This window comes from Chrysoperla carnea, chromosome 1 (assembly GCF_905475395.1).
Source record: "Chrysoperla carnea chromosome 1, inChrCarn1.1, whole genome shotgun sequence".
NCBI lineage: Eukaryota > Metazoa > Arthropoda > Insecta > Neuroptera > Chrysopidae > Chrysoperla > Chrysoperla carnea.
In genome coordinates this window covers 30,247,138-30,264,408 of record NC_058337.1, presented here as the reverse complement: position 1 = coordinate 30,264,408, position 17,271 = coordinate 30,247,138, and the positions used below count along the sequence as shown (strand labels likewise).

Genomic DNA, 17,271 nt, shown 5'->3' with positions numbered 1-17,271 from the left:
AAGTGTTATGGCTTAGCCTCTAGGCTAATACATAAAGAAGACTTGATTAATATATAACACATAACATGGTTGTATATAAATTAGCACTGTTAAATCAACTAACGCTTCTTGTAGCACAAACCAGTATATTGCAAGCATTAAGAAAAAAAAACACGACAGTTCCGTTCGCCAAAGTATATTAATTTTAGACATCAGTGTTATATGTGAACGCAAAGCGGACAGATAGACTGACATACATAATATATACATATATACTACTTTACTTGTAGCTCTTGTAATTTATAAATATTGTTTTGAAAATTATTATTAACATTAAAAAAAACATTATTTTATCAATAATTTTTAATCAATAAAAAAGTGTGTTTTATTCTGTGTACATTTGTATAAAAATCAGTGAAAATGTCGGAAACAGTTGAGGAGACATTCGAAGGAGAAATCCGTCGAAAAGTTGTTCGAAAAACATTTAAAATATCAGAGGTTTGTTCCAATTGTATTTTTTTCATAACAATTAAAATTACAGATTTCTTACTTATCAATAAGAGAAATTTAACCTTATTTTTCATGATTGTATGATTTTTTTTTTAGATATTTAACAAAAAATTAATTATCATTATTAAGATTTCACCTGTTTTACAAAAGAATAATAATTTATTTATAAGAATATTTTTATTTAATTAAAATTTAAAGCAAAAAAATAAATAGAAAAATTATGCAGAAATATTTCTAGATATTTTAAATTCGTTTTGGATCGTTTACAAATTTATATTTCGTCCGGTAATTTTAACCTTGATAAAATTGAAAAATAACTTTTCTAATGTGAATATCATAATGATAGTCTACAGTACGTGTATTTTTACATTGTTTAACATATTTGAAAATTCATATGTAGCTTCATTGTGACGAGTATAATATATTTTTTACCAGGGAAAATTATCACAAATTTAACATTTTCTTTCACGGCATTCGGAAAACTTTAAAAGTTAGCACGGAGTAATATACTTTTTTTTAGTATTCTAATAAGAATATAATTAGGTAACAAATTCAAACGTCATTTTCCGATAGATAACAAAAAGAAATGTTCTGCGTCTTCATACTTCAAAAATTGTAATTTTTGGGTTGTCACATGCATCAAATGATCAACATTTGCTATAGTAACAAAAAGAGGGCATTCGTTAATTTTAAGTTTGGAATTGAATTCGGTGCATTTGGAATTGAAGAAAATTCCAAATTTTCGTGAATTCTACCAAATGAGAAAAAGTGTAGGCTCGTCTTGATGAAATCATAAACAAAACTTCAAAAATATATTGTAAACAAAACCCGCGCCTGGCCATTACTGCGCGAACAACAATAACCACTTTCCCTAAAAGAATAATTCAAGGTATATTTATCTTGACAAAACAATAGCCCAAACAAAATTAATTCAAGGAAAAAGCAACACTTGGTAAAAATAACAGTGGACTACTGTGGTTGGGTTTAGTTTTATTAGATCGAGTTTTGTTGGGTTTAATCGATTTGTTTATGGTTGAAATTGTGATGAGGCTAAAAATAAAGTTTAAAATGATAAATTCCGAATTTAAAAAAACTTCAAATTTATAAAGTTTGTTTATGTCATGGTTTATTTTTGTCAAGAATATTCTTTTTTAAGTTATTATTATCATATATTATTTTTGGCATGGGTTATTTTTATTATGGACTAAGTATTTTTATTTTTATTATTTTAGCTGGGTTATTTTTTTCGTACCATATTGTTTTTCGAATCCAATTTAGTACCATGAAAAAGTATACCAATACATACTGTGGACTAATATTTTTAAATAACATGAACGGGTGATTTCAAATGATATTAAATTTTTTTGAAACAATGTTTTCTTTTGTTTATTTCAAAAGCTTTACACCTCCCAAAAACTCTTGATAAAAAAAATTAACTTCTGTTATGAGTAAGTAATTATTGACGTCATTCCAACTATTTACATGTGTTACGATTTACTTAACGTTCAATAAATTAATTTGATAAATTACTCGAAAATAATATTGAAGATCAATTGAATGTCAATTATTAAAAATAACGCTTATTATTTCGAAAAAATTGGATTATTAAAATCATAGTTGTTTATTAAAGAAAAATAATTCCACTACTTTCCTCAACGGTTATGCAAATAATTTCCATATGATATGAAAATAATTTTATCATAAATTTACGGAAATTAATTGGAATGAAAAAAAATACCCAAGTACATTGTGCCAATAAAATATTATCGCATATGCTTTAGTTATTTTGAAGGCCTCGTTAAAATTTATACCAGAACGTAAAAAACTAATAATATAAATTTATTACGTCAGATACTTTTTTTAAACGAGTATTTTATTCTATAGAATATTGTTCGAAATTTTACTGATAATATTCAATGAAAAAATTAAAATAATGTTGATATTTTCTCTATCAAGGAATGAATAAAATGCATAGCAAAGGAATGCATGTTTTTTCAAAAAAAATAAATTTGTTTTTATTATAGTTTATGTTTTGATTCGTAACGGCTGAAAACTGCAAAATATACACCGGAACTTATTTTTTTATTGAAATCGAAGCATTATGTTCTAATAAACTATACGTCATATGATCCAGCCAAAAAGCAACTAACGCTTTTACAAGATATTAATTTATTACTTATCTGCGCTACCACTAGCTTATTTAATGTTTATTGATCCGCCGCTAATACTAGGGCGTTAACAAACCGGTAGATACCTTATTATTAGACCACAAGCCCATGCTGAAAACCTTATTATCAGACCACAAAACCACTAATAATCATGATGAAAAAGATGCTCCTATATGTAAAAGTAGAGAATATGAATGTCTCACCCCTTGCTATCTTACCCTTGCACCTTCAAGTTTGTACGGCGTTGCTGGATACTAACTCTGCATAAGTATTCGAAGCGAATTATATAAATGCCGTACAGAGATAAACACGTAAGGCTTCGGAAATTGACGGGCGATTTTCTTACTTCTGGTACCGAAGTTACAAGATTTATTTCTGTACGCATTTATGTAATTTGCTTCGAATATCTATGCAGAGTAAGTATCCAGCAACGCCATACATATTTGGTGGTGCATGGGTGAGACAGCAAGTTGTGTGACATTCATATTCTCACCTGTATTCAAAAGCGCAAAACTGGCGCAATGATACTTAAATTTACTTTTAAATATAGGAGGATCTTTTTCAACATGATTCCAGGTGAAAAATTTCAGCATGGGTTGTGGTCTATATGTTGATGCTATAGGGATAAAAGCAAAGTATCATATATTCATTTCATCATATATTAAGTTATCGTGGCTAACGACCTCACAGTCCTCTCCGGTACATAAAACTAGTAGCGATAAAACAATGGTTAAAATATGAATATTCTTTAAAGTTTTTGAGTAATATTTGATTCGTTTCTGAAGTCTTTATAAAAACAAAAATAATACAAATATAAACTAAAATATTTTTAAAAAAACAAGCTTTTATTGCACTAAAAAGAAAAAAACAATTTTTCTAATGAATCACTCTTAGTTGACTATTTATAAAAGCTTGAGGCACTCCGAATCACCCTTGAAAGTATTTTTTATTTAAATTTAAAACTTAAAACGTTTATGTATCAAGTATGGTGGAAGCGCTTGAAAAATCAGATCATGCTTACCATAACAACTATGCATTGTCATCAGATTTCCATATGCATGCAAAATTTCAGCTCAATTGCAAACCGGGAAACCAACGAGTAGTATACAAGGTGTCGTCTGAAATATCGCTTTTCGTTACGATTCCAAGTGATATTCAACCCATGAAACACTATGTATTTCCCCATAAATTCAGCTTGTTTGTATTTTTTAAGATATTTGTGGCATAAATTGTTTTAAATGAATGAGTATTATTATTAAAAGAGAAATAAACATATTCTATTTATGATAAAATTAATGTGATGTCCAAATTAAATTTTCTAAAATTTTCCAAAAAATATCAATTTTGACTTTTATAAACAAAAAACATATACAATACGACGTAATTTAAAATAACCTTGTCTATTTTGAATTTAATCAACTTTATTAAAAATTTTTATTCATTTAATTATATACCATAATATTATTATTCAATTAAAAATTTTATCATCATAATTTTGTTCTTTGTACCTCGATCTACACTCAGTGTAAATAAAAAAGAATAAGTGCTGTACAGTGTAAAAATACGATCTTTTTCTACTTACAATGACTTTAAGAAACGTATACAAATTATTTTAAAATGTTAAAAAAAAATTATGTATTAAATTGAAAATTTAATGGAATTCCCACGAAAATTTATTATTTGGATGTATAAATAGTTTTTAATTCTACATATATTTTATCATTTTATAATTGAAAATTTTTCTTATTACGAAAATAAAAATCATTCGAGCATTTAAATTTAAACAAAAAAATTTAAACAACTATTAAAATTTGTTTATATGAGCGAAAAAAATTATTTTTCTCTTTCATTCAATAAAATATAAACGAATTTGTACTGTATGAGATTCTCACGTGTATGTAGGTATTAAAAACTTGTAATCGAGAAGAAAAAGACATTGATACATGAAGAATGTTCTTAGAGCTGTTCTTAAATTTTTATATTTAAATTTTACTCCTATTTATTGGGCAGGCCACGAGCTGCCCTTCGGCCTTTGACATTGCATTCGGAAATTCGGCATGCAGTTTTGATTATATTATTTATATGCGCTCCCACCATTTAATGAATTATATTTTTTGGTTTCACTTTTGTTAGCCTTAAATAGATAATTTTGAGCTTATAGGTGGCAATCATACCACAAGATAATATAAAAAATAAAACTATCTCAGCCTAAAGCACTTTTTGAAGTATACTCAATGCCAATATGTTTGCAATAGCAAGCCGCTTTCTTAATGTATTCGCGTCATACGTAATGTTATAGTAATAACACAAAGATTGTTTTAATTGGTGGGTTTTTAATGACACAGAGAATACAATCCGTCAATATTTCAACATTAGCTTTAAAATGTTATGATTTTCGTTGTAAGAAAGAATTAGAGACTGTTAAAGTATTGACTGTTAAAGTCGCTGTGTAAACTGCTATAGAGTTAAATCAAAACAAAGTAGCACCGAGCAAGAGAGAGTGTAAGATGTATATGTATGTGCACTCGTATCTATACTCTCTCTTGTTCAGTGCCACTTAGTTTTGATAGAACTCTACTTGTTTGTTTCTTTTCAGTATATTTAACTCAGTATTATAATATCGCGGATAATAATAAACCTCGACGGTAACTATAACAATATAATTTAGTAAGCTTTTAAACATTTTTTAAATTAAAATTAGTCTTATTAGAAGTATTTTGAGCTTCGCAATATTATAAACAAGAAAAATGAAAAAGAGATAAAATCAAAAAGTAAGACATGTTCAATAGCTTTGTCGACAAAAAGAAAACTTATAAAATTTTAAGTATTATTAAAGTTTTCTGAATAAAAAAATGTTTATCTTAATATCAAACAATTTTTTTTCTTTTTAATTTTGATAATACAAAAATAATTTCTATACATTTTACAAAATCGACATAAATTTTTAATGATTTTTTCGACACTTTTGTTAAATAAATTTTTATTTCATTGCTATTGTGAAATTATGTCAAACCATAACAATGTGTGTAATAAAAAAAGCATACTAGAACAAACCTAAAAGTATGTTTTTTTTTTTTTATTTATTATAAACAAATGATATAAGTTTTATAATAATAAAATAAAATGAACATATTTCTTAGATTACTAATTAAATATTATTATTGTAATTAATAGGTAATTAAAATAAATATTATTATCATAGTTTTGTAATAAATACAGAATGCATTTATTAAAAATATTGTAATTCGAAAAAAAAAGTTATTTATAAGAATTTTTTTGCGCATTATTTTTATACTTGAAGTTACACACACCTATAAACAACATCTCTAATATATGCATATATATACAATACTGTTGCATTCATAAATATCAGCTTATTTAAGTACATTAATTTCTCAGCATACCTCAGCAATAGTACTGGATATTTGGAAAATTTATTCGACCATTATAGGCTAGGTTGGGTTATATTGGCTGTCCACGAAGGACACATTTAGGCTATAGAGCTCATTGTGATACCATATGTGTGTTTTATCACTTTTCCGCTGAAAATTTCATTTATCAGCTCCACAATTTCAAAGGCTGAGTGTACCTCCTTCATGCATATAAACGGCGGGAGTCTAACCCGCTACCCTAAGCATACCGCGGACGGAATTGGTTACGCTTTAACCAACTGAGCTAACAGAGCGACTTTCGACCATTTTAAGGACATAAGTTTTTCTGTTGTTTAGTTTAGGTAGTTACATTATGGTGGAAGTGCAGATAAATGCATTGAATTGAAAAATGAATCTATCCAACGCTTCCACTAAAAAAATATTATTTGCTAATTTCATTTGACTTCTGTGTATTAGTAAAAAGCTATAGACTGTATTAAAAAGCTTCACTTAATCACGTTAATGTGCCATCTATAGTATAGTATACGGAAACATAATGTAAGTTTGAAGGTGTTTGTTTCCCTACAATATTGTAAAAAAGTTTTGGTTTATTTTTAGCTTTTTAGCTTTACAATACCACGCAACTACAAAAATATATAATAAATTGTGTGTAAGTGCTGCTTATAAATTTGACTATATAGATATCTCTCTTCAATCATCAATACTCTAACTATAGACAGATAAATTAATAATAAAAAGACCGATGACCTAGGAATTTTTGGTGATTTCTGGAAACTTTGTTAATCAAAAAACGTATTAAAAAGTTTTATTGAAGTGCACTTCTGAAATTTTAGATAATTAACTTATAAAAGTTTCCAGTATAGTCATTAACTAATTCCGCTAAGATTAACAAATTTTGATAACTTCCAGGTTTATTCAATTGGAAAGTTATATCGTATCTAAAACATAAAGGCATTTACGATACGCAAGATACTAAATTGTGTATCAAGTATAAGTTTTGATGAAGATTGGGCTCGGATGTAGACTTGACGTAATTAATTTGTCTCCAATTTAGCACTTTATCAGTTCCTGAATTATCCGAATAGACTCGAATCTGTGATATATTTTTCAGTCTGCTTTGTATCCTGTCAATATTTCTGATTAAGTTGTCGGATAAGCAACTTCTTTATTAAAATTTCGATAATAAAGTTTTATAGCTACTTATGCAGGTATATTAATTATTTTCATCCCAATCGATATTTCTTAATACGTGATAATTTTCTTGAGTAAATTTGATGGTCATAGTAACTACTTCCATAAATCTTTTAAAACCAAAATCTCCATAAATCCCCTTTTAAATAATCTTTGAATGCATCCTTAACAAAATTAAGTAACTAAGAATTTTTTTATTCCAAGCTTTAATTTTTAACAAGTGCCCCAGTTTAATGAACCTGATTTGTTTTGATTAATTTGTGAAAATTGCTTCATTGGGATTTAATACGAATGGAGTGTAGAATAAATTTTACTTACTTTTTTGGATAAAATCCGAAACATCGTATTATTAAAACCATTGCTCAGAAATCGGTGATGGACCTTGAAAACCGGAGACTTTGGCTAGAAATCGGACAGCCGGCGATACTACTGATGATACATATTATAGTATTTTAAAAACATAGACGTAATACTCACTCGTAACAGAATTTCCTCTATTTTATAAAAGTGATTAAAAATAAACACGGAATGAAATCAATTTTGTTTTATTGGCGTATAATGTAATAAACTGTGATTTTTAATTTTTCATGCATATAATATGTGTGTACATGGCGTCGCCACATAAAATTGATAAGTCTCACACACTTGTCACTAGGTACAAAATATTAGTACGAGAGGTGGAAATGTTTTCGAGAGTTAAATTCAAGACAGCTGAATTTTAATTATTTCTTTCCTTAATAAATTTCGATTTTTTACCCAATTCCCTAGATCAATTTTTGTATTATATAAATTAGCTATTACGAATTTATATAACATAAAAATTGATTTATTGAATTGAGGCAAATTTCAAAATATCCTGGACATCTCATTGATTATCTTTGATAATATTTAGATTTATTTCCTTGTTGAATTTAGCTAGTGATGAAGTACTTCTGGTACATAAAAGCGATTGCGTTAGCTATTGTGCATTAGTAAGCAACCTTATTTCTGCCTGGGAAATTAATATTATATTTTTTAATTATTAAACTAAATTATATTAAAAATACAGCCACACAAAAATGATTGGAAAACTTTTTTTTTTAATTATTGGAAAGTATCAAGTGTGGTTTTAATTACGGCCAGAGTACTTATTTGTCTTTTATAAATTACATTTGACCTGGTCCAGCTTCGTATGTATGTATTTTAGATTAAAAAAATTGTGAACTGCTTATTACGAAAATAAATTTTTTGATGACTTGATTCCGAAATTTCTTTTTATTTTTTCCACATACAAAATTTTAATTCGGATTTACTATAATTATAAACCATATGGAAAGAATAGTTATTCATGATTTTAAAAAAAAATGAAAATTGGGAATGAGTGCCCAGGAAAATAAAGGTTTTTCTGTCTAAAAAATCCAAGTGAAAGGTGGCGAAAATAGGTTTTTTTTTAATAATATTTCGTAAACTATTAAGCTTATGGCAGTTTAAGCTATTATTAAATTTGTTTGTGAGTTAATTTTACATAAAAAAAGGTTCTGTACAAAATTTCCGTAGAAGCTATATTTTTCGAAATATCTAACTGAGAAAATTTAGAGTAATTGTATATTATGAATATTATAAGACAAATGGAGTGTTTTGTAAAATAAACTAGTGGCTGTCCGTTACTTTTATCCATCGTTATAAATGTAAAAATTTATATATAAAAACTTCAAGATGGATCAAGTTTCATACAAGCTTTTCAAATTCATTTTATCCCCTTAGGAGATGAATACAAAAAATCCCTTCTTAACGCACACTTATATGATATAATGAACTTTTGTGCAAAATTTAATGCTTCTGCGGCTTCAGCTATGCGTGGATCGATCAATCAGTCAGCCAGTCAGTTTCTTCTTTTATTTATATAGATGAAGTATATGTGTATTTATAATAAGAAGATTTTACGCTCAGGAAAGTTGTTTGAATCATACTTTCATTTCTTTTTTTTTGCGGTGCTCATAAAGAAATAATTAATATTTCTATTGCAATGACAAATAATTGGTGCATCATTTGTAATGAAACTTTAAATTATTTCAGCCAAATATCTTGATAAGTATTACTGCCATTAATTTTTTGTATAGCACCTTTTTTATGAAAAATTAAGTAACAAATAAATTTTATAATAGCTAAAACTGCCATAAACTTAATAGTTTAAGATATATTTGGGAAAAACCTATTTTCGGGACCTTTGACCTTGAATATTCATTTTAGCGCACATGATTTTTCAATGAGTCATTTCTTGCATCCAAATAAAAATAATCCCGGTGAAAAAACTTCTTTTTTTAAGCAAATCGGACTAACTAGTAGACGCAATAATTTTTTTTGTGATGCTACCAGTTCAAATACCATAAATTTGTTCTCTTAGCCTCATTGTAGTACACCGAATGTAAATAGAAAAGGATAGTGCATTTACTATGTTATAAGACTATCCCTGTCTACGTACACTCACTGTCAGAAAAAGTGCCACAGTTAAAACATTCTAAGCGTACGCATCATATGTTATGTTATAATAGTAACACTTAGAATGTTTTAAAACGAGCATTTTTTGTGACATTGAGTATACATTGAGTGTAAAAAGTGTATACACCAGGATACAAGATGAACATAATATACACATCCAATGAATTATTAAAAAGCTTATAATAATAATTTGTATATAATATTTTTTGAACACAGATAATTAATAATGAAGCAATACATGAAATAAATAAATATAAAATATTCGTAATAAATAGAAGAAGCAAGCACAAACAATATGATGTATACAGAATGATTTTAAAAAAGTTTCTAGCTAATTTTATCAGAAACGAATTGGAATGGAATTACCAACAAACGGTAAAATCCGAGTTTTCTTATTTTCAGCGGGAATAATAAAAATTTGTCTAGTTTGATTTTCGGAGGCGCCTTCCGGTTCAAACAAGGGGTAGCTTCGTTTTTTTTTAAGGAACTACATACTTTTTGGAGCAAAAAACAACTTGCTTGAAAATTTTGTATGTTAGAACTCAATTTTATAAAAACATAGTTGACCATCGGTTGACCCGGAAGGCACCTGGGGCAAATAAAACTATAATCTGTTTTTTTAAAATTAGCGGGAAAGTTTAAAAAAAAACACTCTGTATTTGATGTATATATATATGTGCAATATGTAATATGTAATATATATGAAAATGTTTAGAATAATATGATTAAAAATAACTTTTGAGCGCGTCTCAGAAAGAATATATTTATTGTATATTATATTTTATTGTAGGTTGATATTATATTATAAACGAAAACAGTGTCGTTTTTTTTTTGTAGTACCTAATTTTAAGAATAATCATAATTTTTATTTTAAAACGTTTATGTGATAATGGTTTTTCTTAAAATAAAAATAATGTTTTTTGTGAAATTATTCTCTAAAAAATTTATCAATAAAATCAAATCCAAAAAAATTCCCTGGTGAGAGATTATCATTTGAAGACAATATGTTTTTTTCTAGAAATCGATTAAATCGCGTTAAAAAGGAATTAGAAGTTTGGGATGGAATTACTTTATTTAATAAAAATACTTATGAAAATTAGCTTTATATCTTTGAAGATATTGAGTAGCATATAGTATATACAGGTACTAAAATACAGTCAAAACATTTCTTCAAACCTGCCTTTCGAATTAAGCTATATGTTTCTTTAAATTTCACGTCGAAAGCTAAAAAATTCAACTTTCCAGCATATATTGCAGAAAAAATATAGTTTTGGGAGTTTCTTTTTTATCAATTTGCGACTTATTACTACTACCTTGATTTTTTTTTTATAATTATCTATTAATTTGACTTTATTACGGGTCGAATGGAAAGAACTTCATCATGCTAGCGTTAATAGAAGTGAAAAGGTATTGAAAGAAATATATATAAGCTTAGATTAGCTGATATATAAACTATTAAGAAATAATTGGTTCCTCATACAATCTTTCATTCCTTATTTTACCTCTTTTAAGGTTTATTTTCGCAACAAAAAGCCGATGCCCTTTCCTAAGGTCCTACCTATTTCGAAATCGGAAATCATCAAAATTGGTTCAGTGACTTAGGCGTGAAAACTTAACAGACAGACAGAGTTATTTTCACATTTAAAATATTAGTTAGGATTTGTAATAAATATGAATGTATTTACAAAAATTAATATTGAACATCCTATAAGGTTATTGCCAGCAAGTCCTGTGGGTAATCATAAGTTTATTATAAAAAGGATTATGCTTGACTATTCCAACATAATCAAATTAACTGTTTCCCTATGCATCTATTGGAAATCTAATAGCTCCCAAAAGAATGGATCGGTTTTATTGCAATTGTTACTTACATAATTTAATGCTGTTTAAATTTGAGCTCAATTTTTTTGGGTGTTTCATTTAATCAAATTTCAACCCATTTCCAGACAAATTTTCTCCCAGCTTAAATGGCGTGTTGATCAGTTTATTGAAAAGATTTCTTTAAATAAACAAAGGAAAGTGATATGTAGAATTGGAACGGCAAATTGAAAAATGAACCGAAAAAATTAAAAATAAATGGAAAAAGTCGAAAAGTTTCATAAAAACTAATTGAAAACCTCTGAAATCTTTAAAAAAAATAATGAAGAACAATGATAGTTAATTTCCCTTTACCTTCGAATTACAAGGAGGGTGAAAGTTATAATATTTTCGAAGCACAAATTGTCCATAAGTACCTATAAGCGTAAAAAAAATTGCTTTTTATGTTACCATTTAAAAAGTTACTGTCTTACGCGGAGGGTGTTTAAAATTTGGTAAATTTCACTTGTCTGTTAGACAGTGCTAAGGTAATGACCACCAAATAATTCTGTCAGTTTTTAAACTTCTCATAGTTACGTAGATAATTTTTTATGTTAAATCTAAACACATGTGATTAATTATTAAAAAATAATAAGCATACCGCTCTTGATATTCGACCAAAACACATGCTTAATAAATGGTGCTAAACGATATATGCGAATCGAATACGATAAATACGATAAATAAATATCCCTATGCCGCCTTCCCTCCCGATCACTCACTCAAATGGACGACGACGTCATAATATACATACGTCATTTTTTACTCAATGTTTTGATTCATCATGGTTAAATGTAGAATATTAGTTCAATCATCACTGTTTTGAATCATAAAATATCTATTAATATTAGTTTGATGTTTGAAATCTAAATAAAAGAGGAAAAACAAGGTTTTCGCATGAAAAAAAAAGAGGACAAAATTTTAGCTCTTTTTCCGGAAAATATTATACCCTCAAAACTTTTTTTTTGTAACTTTTGTTTGCATTTAATTTGCTATATTTCAAAGAATATAAATGCGAAACTGTAAGACATTTGTAGTAAATACCTTTAATGCGTAGGTACTTTTTTGGTAAGTATCTTTAGTCAGTTGGTACCTAAATAAATTAAATTGGAGAGCGACAAGTATTAATTTTAGTTCCTGAGGTAACTTCATCAGTTTTTAAGCAGGCATGGTCAAACTAGGCTTACAGAAGTCCTTCGGACTCCTAACTTAACATACGAAGACAGTGACAACCTAAAATACGAGTAAGACAAAGAGACAAAAGTTTTTTTCTACCTATGTCATTACTATAAGAGAAACTGAGTTAGGTAGAAGAGTCGTATACCCGTCTCGCTTCCTCCTCTATGAGCAATGCGGACTTGGATAAAGAGACACACAATAAAGTTTATGACACACGATAAAGTTATAACAACGGTGACTTAGACTTAATAAACTCGCCCATGCCTGTTTTTGAGTTAAATAAAACATAAATAAATAAAAACAAACCCATAAAAACCAAGTTATTGTACTCCCTTTCTTACCGTTAAAATTTCGCAAGATCCAAAATTATACTAAAATTAATTTTTTTTAAATCACGGGAAAAGGATTAGAAATCGATCCAAAGTTCCGGTAGGCAACCAGACACTACGAGCTGTCAAATTTTTAAGTTAGTTTGACGTCCAATATTCCAAATATCAATTGCCAATAACTCGGACAGTGACGACTTTTCGAAATATACTTGAATGGCACTTTTTACTTAGAATTCATCCCTCTATCGATTTTCGTTTTCATTTACAACATATATTTTTCAACAACCCTGGGCAAAAGCACCTCTCGGCAACCTATAACTTTCAATCTAGAGAATGAACTATGGCTTAATTCCAAATTTTCATCCAAAGTTGTGTTATCGGTCAAAATTTAGAAATTTCTGTTTTTCTCCCCACATACTGGAGTATTATAAATGTAGCTCGGAAAAATCTATCTATTGCAATAATAAATCATCTTGTATTTACACCAAATTTAAAAACGTGCTCATGTTAGATTTTTCGAATTTATTTGTTAACATAATTTTGAACTGTACTATTACTCAATGATTTGACAAAATAATAAATGAATTTATGTTATTATGAAGACAGACGTAGGAAAAGTTTTATTTGAAATGACTACATATGCTTAGACTAATAATTCAAAAGTACCTAGGGGCTCAATATACATCATGTTGTTGCTACTGACCAGTTTTAAAATGCATTCGTCAACAACAATCATTATAAACTATTAAGCAAATAAATATAAATTCTCAAGGATTTCCATTCATTATAAATTTTATTCGGTGTTATGTTAATGTTTTTTCTTAAACACGAATACGTATAAATAACGGATATTATAATTTAAGAAATATTCTATATGTAAAATATTTACATAACTTCCATGTTTATTAATTATTATAAAAATTTTATTCCATACATTGAGCATACAATTTGATAGAATTATTTTCAATCCCTAATATCTTATTTACAGCATGCCGTGATAGAAATAGAACATAGCTCGAAAAAAATTTATGCAGATATTTTTCACCTGGTTATTGAGACATTAATTCGGTTTTTTTTTTACACAAGAGCTTCCAAAGATTTTCTTTCAAAACTACTATTAATCCCAAAATATTTATAAAATATTGGTGTTGGAATATTCATGTTTTTAATTCATTGTTTACACCGTTATAACAAATTAAAAAACATAAATACTGTTTAAAAATGCTGTAATTATGGGCACAAAATATTTAAAATAGAGAATAATTTTGAGATTTATTTTTGCCGCTCTCTGTTGATGACGTATTAATATGTGAGCTGTCATATGCTGACAGTTCAATGTACTGTTTACTGCAGGTGTAATACCCTCGTATATAGTAATTATACCATATATCATGGTAATACCATACAAAATATAAGTAATTAATACCAAACAGTATTTCAACAAGTCTGACAAGCCACCACATACTATGACTTCACGTCCGTTTTTAAATTTGAATTTCCGTTTCAAAAATTTGAATTTCTGTAACTGAATTTGTACTTTTATTAATTAATTTTAAGTAATTAAAAAGAAATTAATTACTAAAATAATGGTTTTGTTCAAATGTCCAGCCAATCAAGCTATGAAAAAAAAAAATATTTGAACCAAATTTAATTTAATAAATATTCCCTATTATAAAAGTTTATCTTAGTCACGAAATCTCGTTTTTTTAGAACGAGGCTACATTCAACCTTACCATACACACAAACCTATAACAAAATTAAATGTAGAATATACAATTACAATAAAATTGAAAAATTAAATATTTTTAATTAGAAAATTAAATTCCTGTCTACTTAATGATCCACGGATCCGCCGAGTATTAATTTTATTAGATTAGACAACATAATATATGCGAAATAGTTTCTTTCGAACTATTTATTGCATGGAAATAAATTTGACTTAAAATATTGTATAATACACCTACATTTTTTGTTCTTTCTGAATCTCTTATTGTCTCCTGTAAACTTCTCTTCCGATTTTTCCAAAAACAATGTGATACATCGTATCCTTAATGAATTATATACTGCTCCAAAGTATTAAGGGAACAAAATTTTACCTAAATTTCAAACAACTGTATCTCTGCAAAAAATCATCGACTTTGGAACCTCAACAACTTACATGAAAACTTGTATTTCTAGTTTTATAGTCTATTACTCAAAAATTTGTGTCACCACTTTTTATCTACCACTTTTTATCATCAGTAAGAAACCATATGCAAGGGCTTAAAAGAAGACAGTTAAAGTGTTCGAATGATATGACAGTGCAGAAGTGCCATTTTTGCCGAAAAAGCGAATATGTTTGTCCAAAAAGCTCGTACGTCAATTTTAAATAGCTCTTTTTCAAGAAAAATAAACAAGCTTTCGAGTGGTCTTATCAAATTTGTGGAAAAATAATTTTTTAAATTTTGGTACGCTTCTAAATATTATATAAAATTTAGGGATAACATTTTTCATCCTTTCTACTCTCCGTGCAAAATGGCAAAAATTGATACAAATTTTTGACCAATAGATACCAAATCTAGAAAATACAATTGCAGAGTGTTTAGTAAATAAGTTTTATACGTAAACAGGTGAAAATGAGCAAAACATGGATTCAAAAGTTAAATCAATTTTTTCGGGACAACTTTATTTTACTTCTGAGACAGAAAATTTAGATAAGGGATTGTTAAAAAAAGTTAATTACTTAGGAAAACCCGAAAATAATAAATTTTCAGTTTCAAATCTATATTATTAGAAGTGAGTGAAAAGAATTTATTAGATTTTTTACAATGTTAGGAATTTAGGAAGTCAACTAATAAAAGTGTGTTAAAAAATAAGTAACCTAATTCGATGGCGACATTGCGTTACTATACACATAGACGTGAAAGAAATTAAATTTACATTTTATGTTGTGTTTCCTTTTATTAATTTATTGCGTTTGATTATAATTTAATTTTTGATGGGGCGTCAGATTTATGAATGTTGCTAAAAAAATCATAATTATTTTTATTAACGTAGAAATTTCATAATAAGAAAATGTGTGTTTATTTGTTTATGTCAATTATCAATCAGTTTTACTTTGGAAGTAAATTTATATTATTAATGACGCTTTAATGATTTTATTTAAATAAATTCGAATAATTTTAGGATAAGTTTAATGGTTGGATAAGGCACGAGAAACCCACATACACGAGAACTCTGGAACCTCTTAACATAAAATATTTTTTGCTATATTTAAATAGATAAAAGTCTGATTCAGACAAATTGTTGTGCGACAAATTACGATTGATGAAAATGAGTATCATGAATAATAAAAATGTGTTGGGCTATAACATTAAAATATTTAAATATTAATAACTAACATCCAATTTGTTTTTGGTCGATGGTTTTTAAAGAAAACTTTGGAAACTTAAACCCCTATTAACATCATCGTTATTAATTACTGTGTATATGAATTCTTTATGTCCTGTTGGATACTTTATACATAAGAAAATTCTCACGAGGCGGGGTCTCTGCCCATAAAATTTTCAATTATGGACACATGCTCGAACTTGTTATACGTTGTTTTGCTTTTCTAACAATTTTAAAAAGCCTACAACTACGAATAATTGCTGTTTTATTTTTTAATTATTCGCACCGTGCACCGTGCGCGAGTTTCGTTTCCATGACAACGATACACTACTTTAACTATAGAATTGTATGGATGCATATATAATTGTATGGATTGCAGTTATGACTTACATTGAAAATTTAATATTATTGTCTCACAAATTTAAATAAATAATTATGATAATTTATATTTGAAAAATAATATTTGTGTAATTTAATCTCTTATTTTCACAACTTTTAATGCATTAAGTTTAATTAATTAGTATTTTTCAATAATTTTAATTTGACATTTTCTATAACATTAACATGTAAAGAACTGCAAATTAGTCATAACAGCGTCCTTAATCGCCAAAATTTTCCACTGGAAGCCCTGGCATCGATTTTATTGTCCCTACCATGACTACGCTTACAACGAATAGGAAAGTTCTTGTAATCGGTCCTAATATCCAAATAGAAATTTTCAGCATATTTTTATGTTTTATGGTCAAGATAGTATATAAACACCACTTTTAGATTGGTATCTCTGTGTACGCATGTGTACGTGTGTGCGTGTTCGGGGAG

General features: G+C 27.6%; 1 protein-coding gene across 5 annotated transcripts in view; it reads left to right on the top strand.

Annotated features, from left to right (window-relative positions):
• Positions 1 to 330: 330 nt before the first annotated feature.
• LOC123290915 (tropomodulin) overlaps positions 331 to 17,271 on the top strand; it is a 105,271-nt gene continuing 88,330 nt past the window's right edge. For 4 of the 5 annotated variants that reach the window (XM_044871298.1, XM_044871299.1, XM_044871297.1 and 1 more), the window contains exon 1: positions 332 to 477. In XM_044871298.1, coding sequence (XP_044727233.1) covers positions 400 to 477 — 78 coding nt within the window. In that variant the 5' untranslated portion in view covers positions 332 to 399. Of the gene's footprint in view, positions 478 to 17,271 lie in introns of all 5 variants that reach the window. The other variant, XR_006534908.1, reaches the window with a different exon arrangement.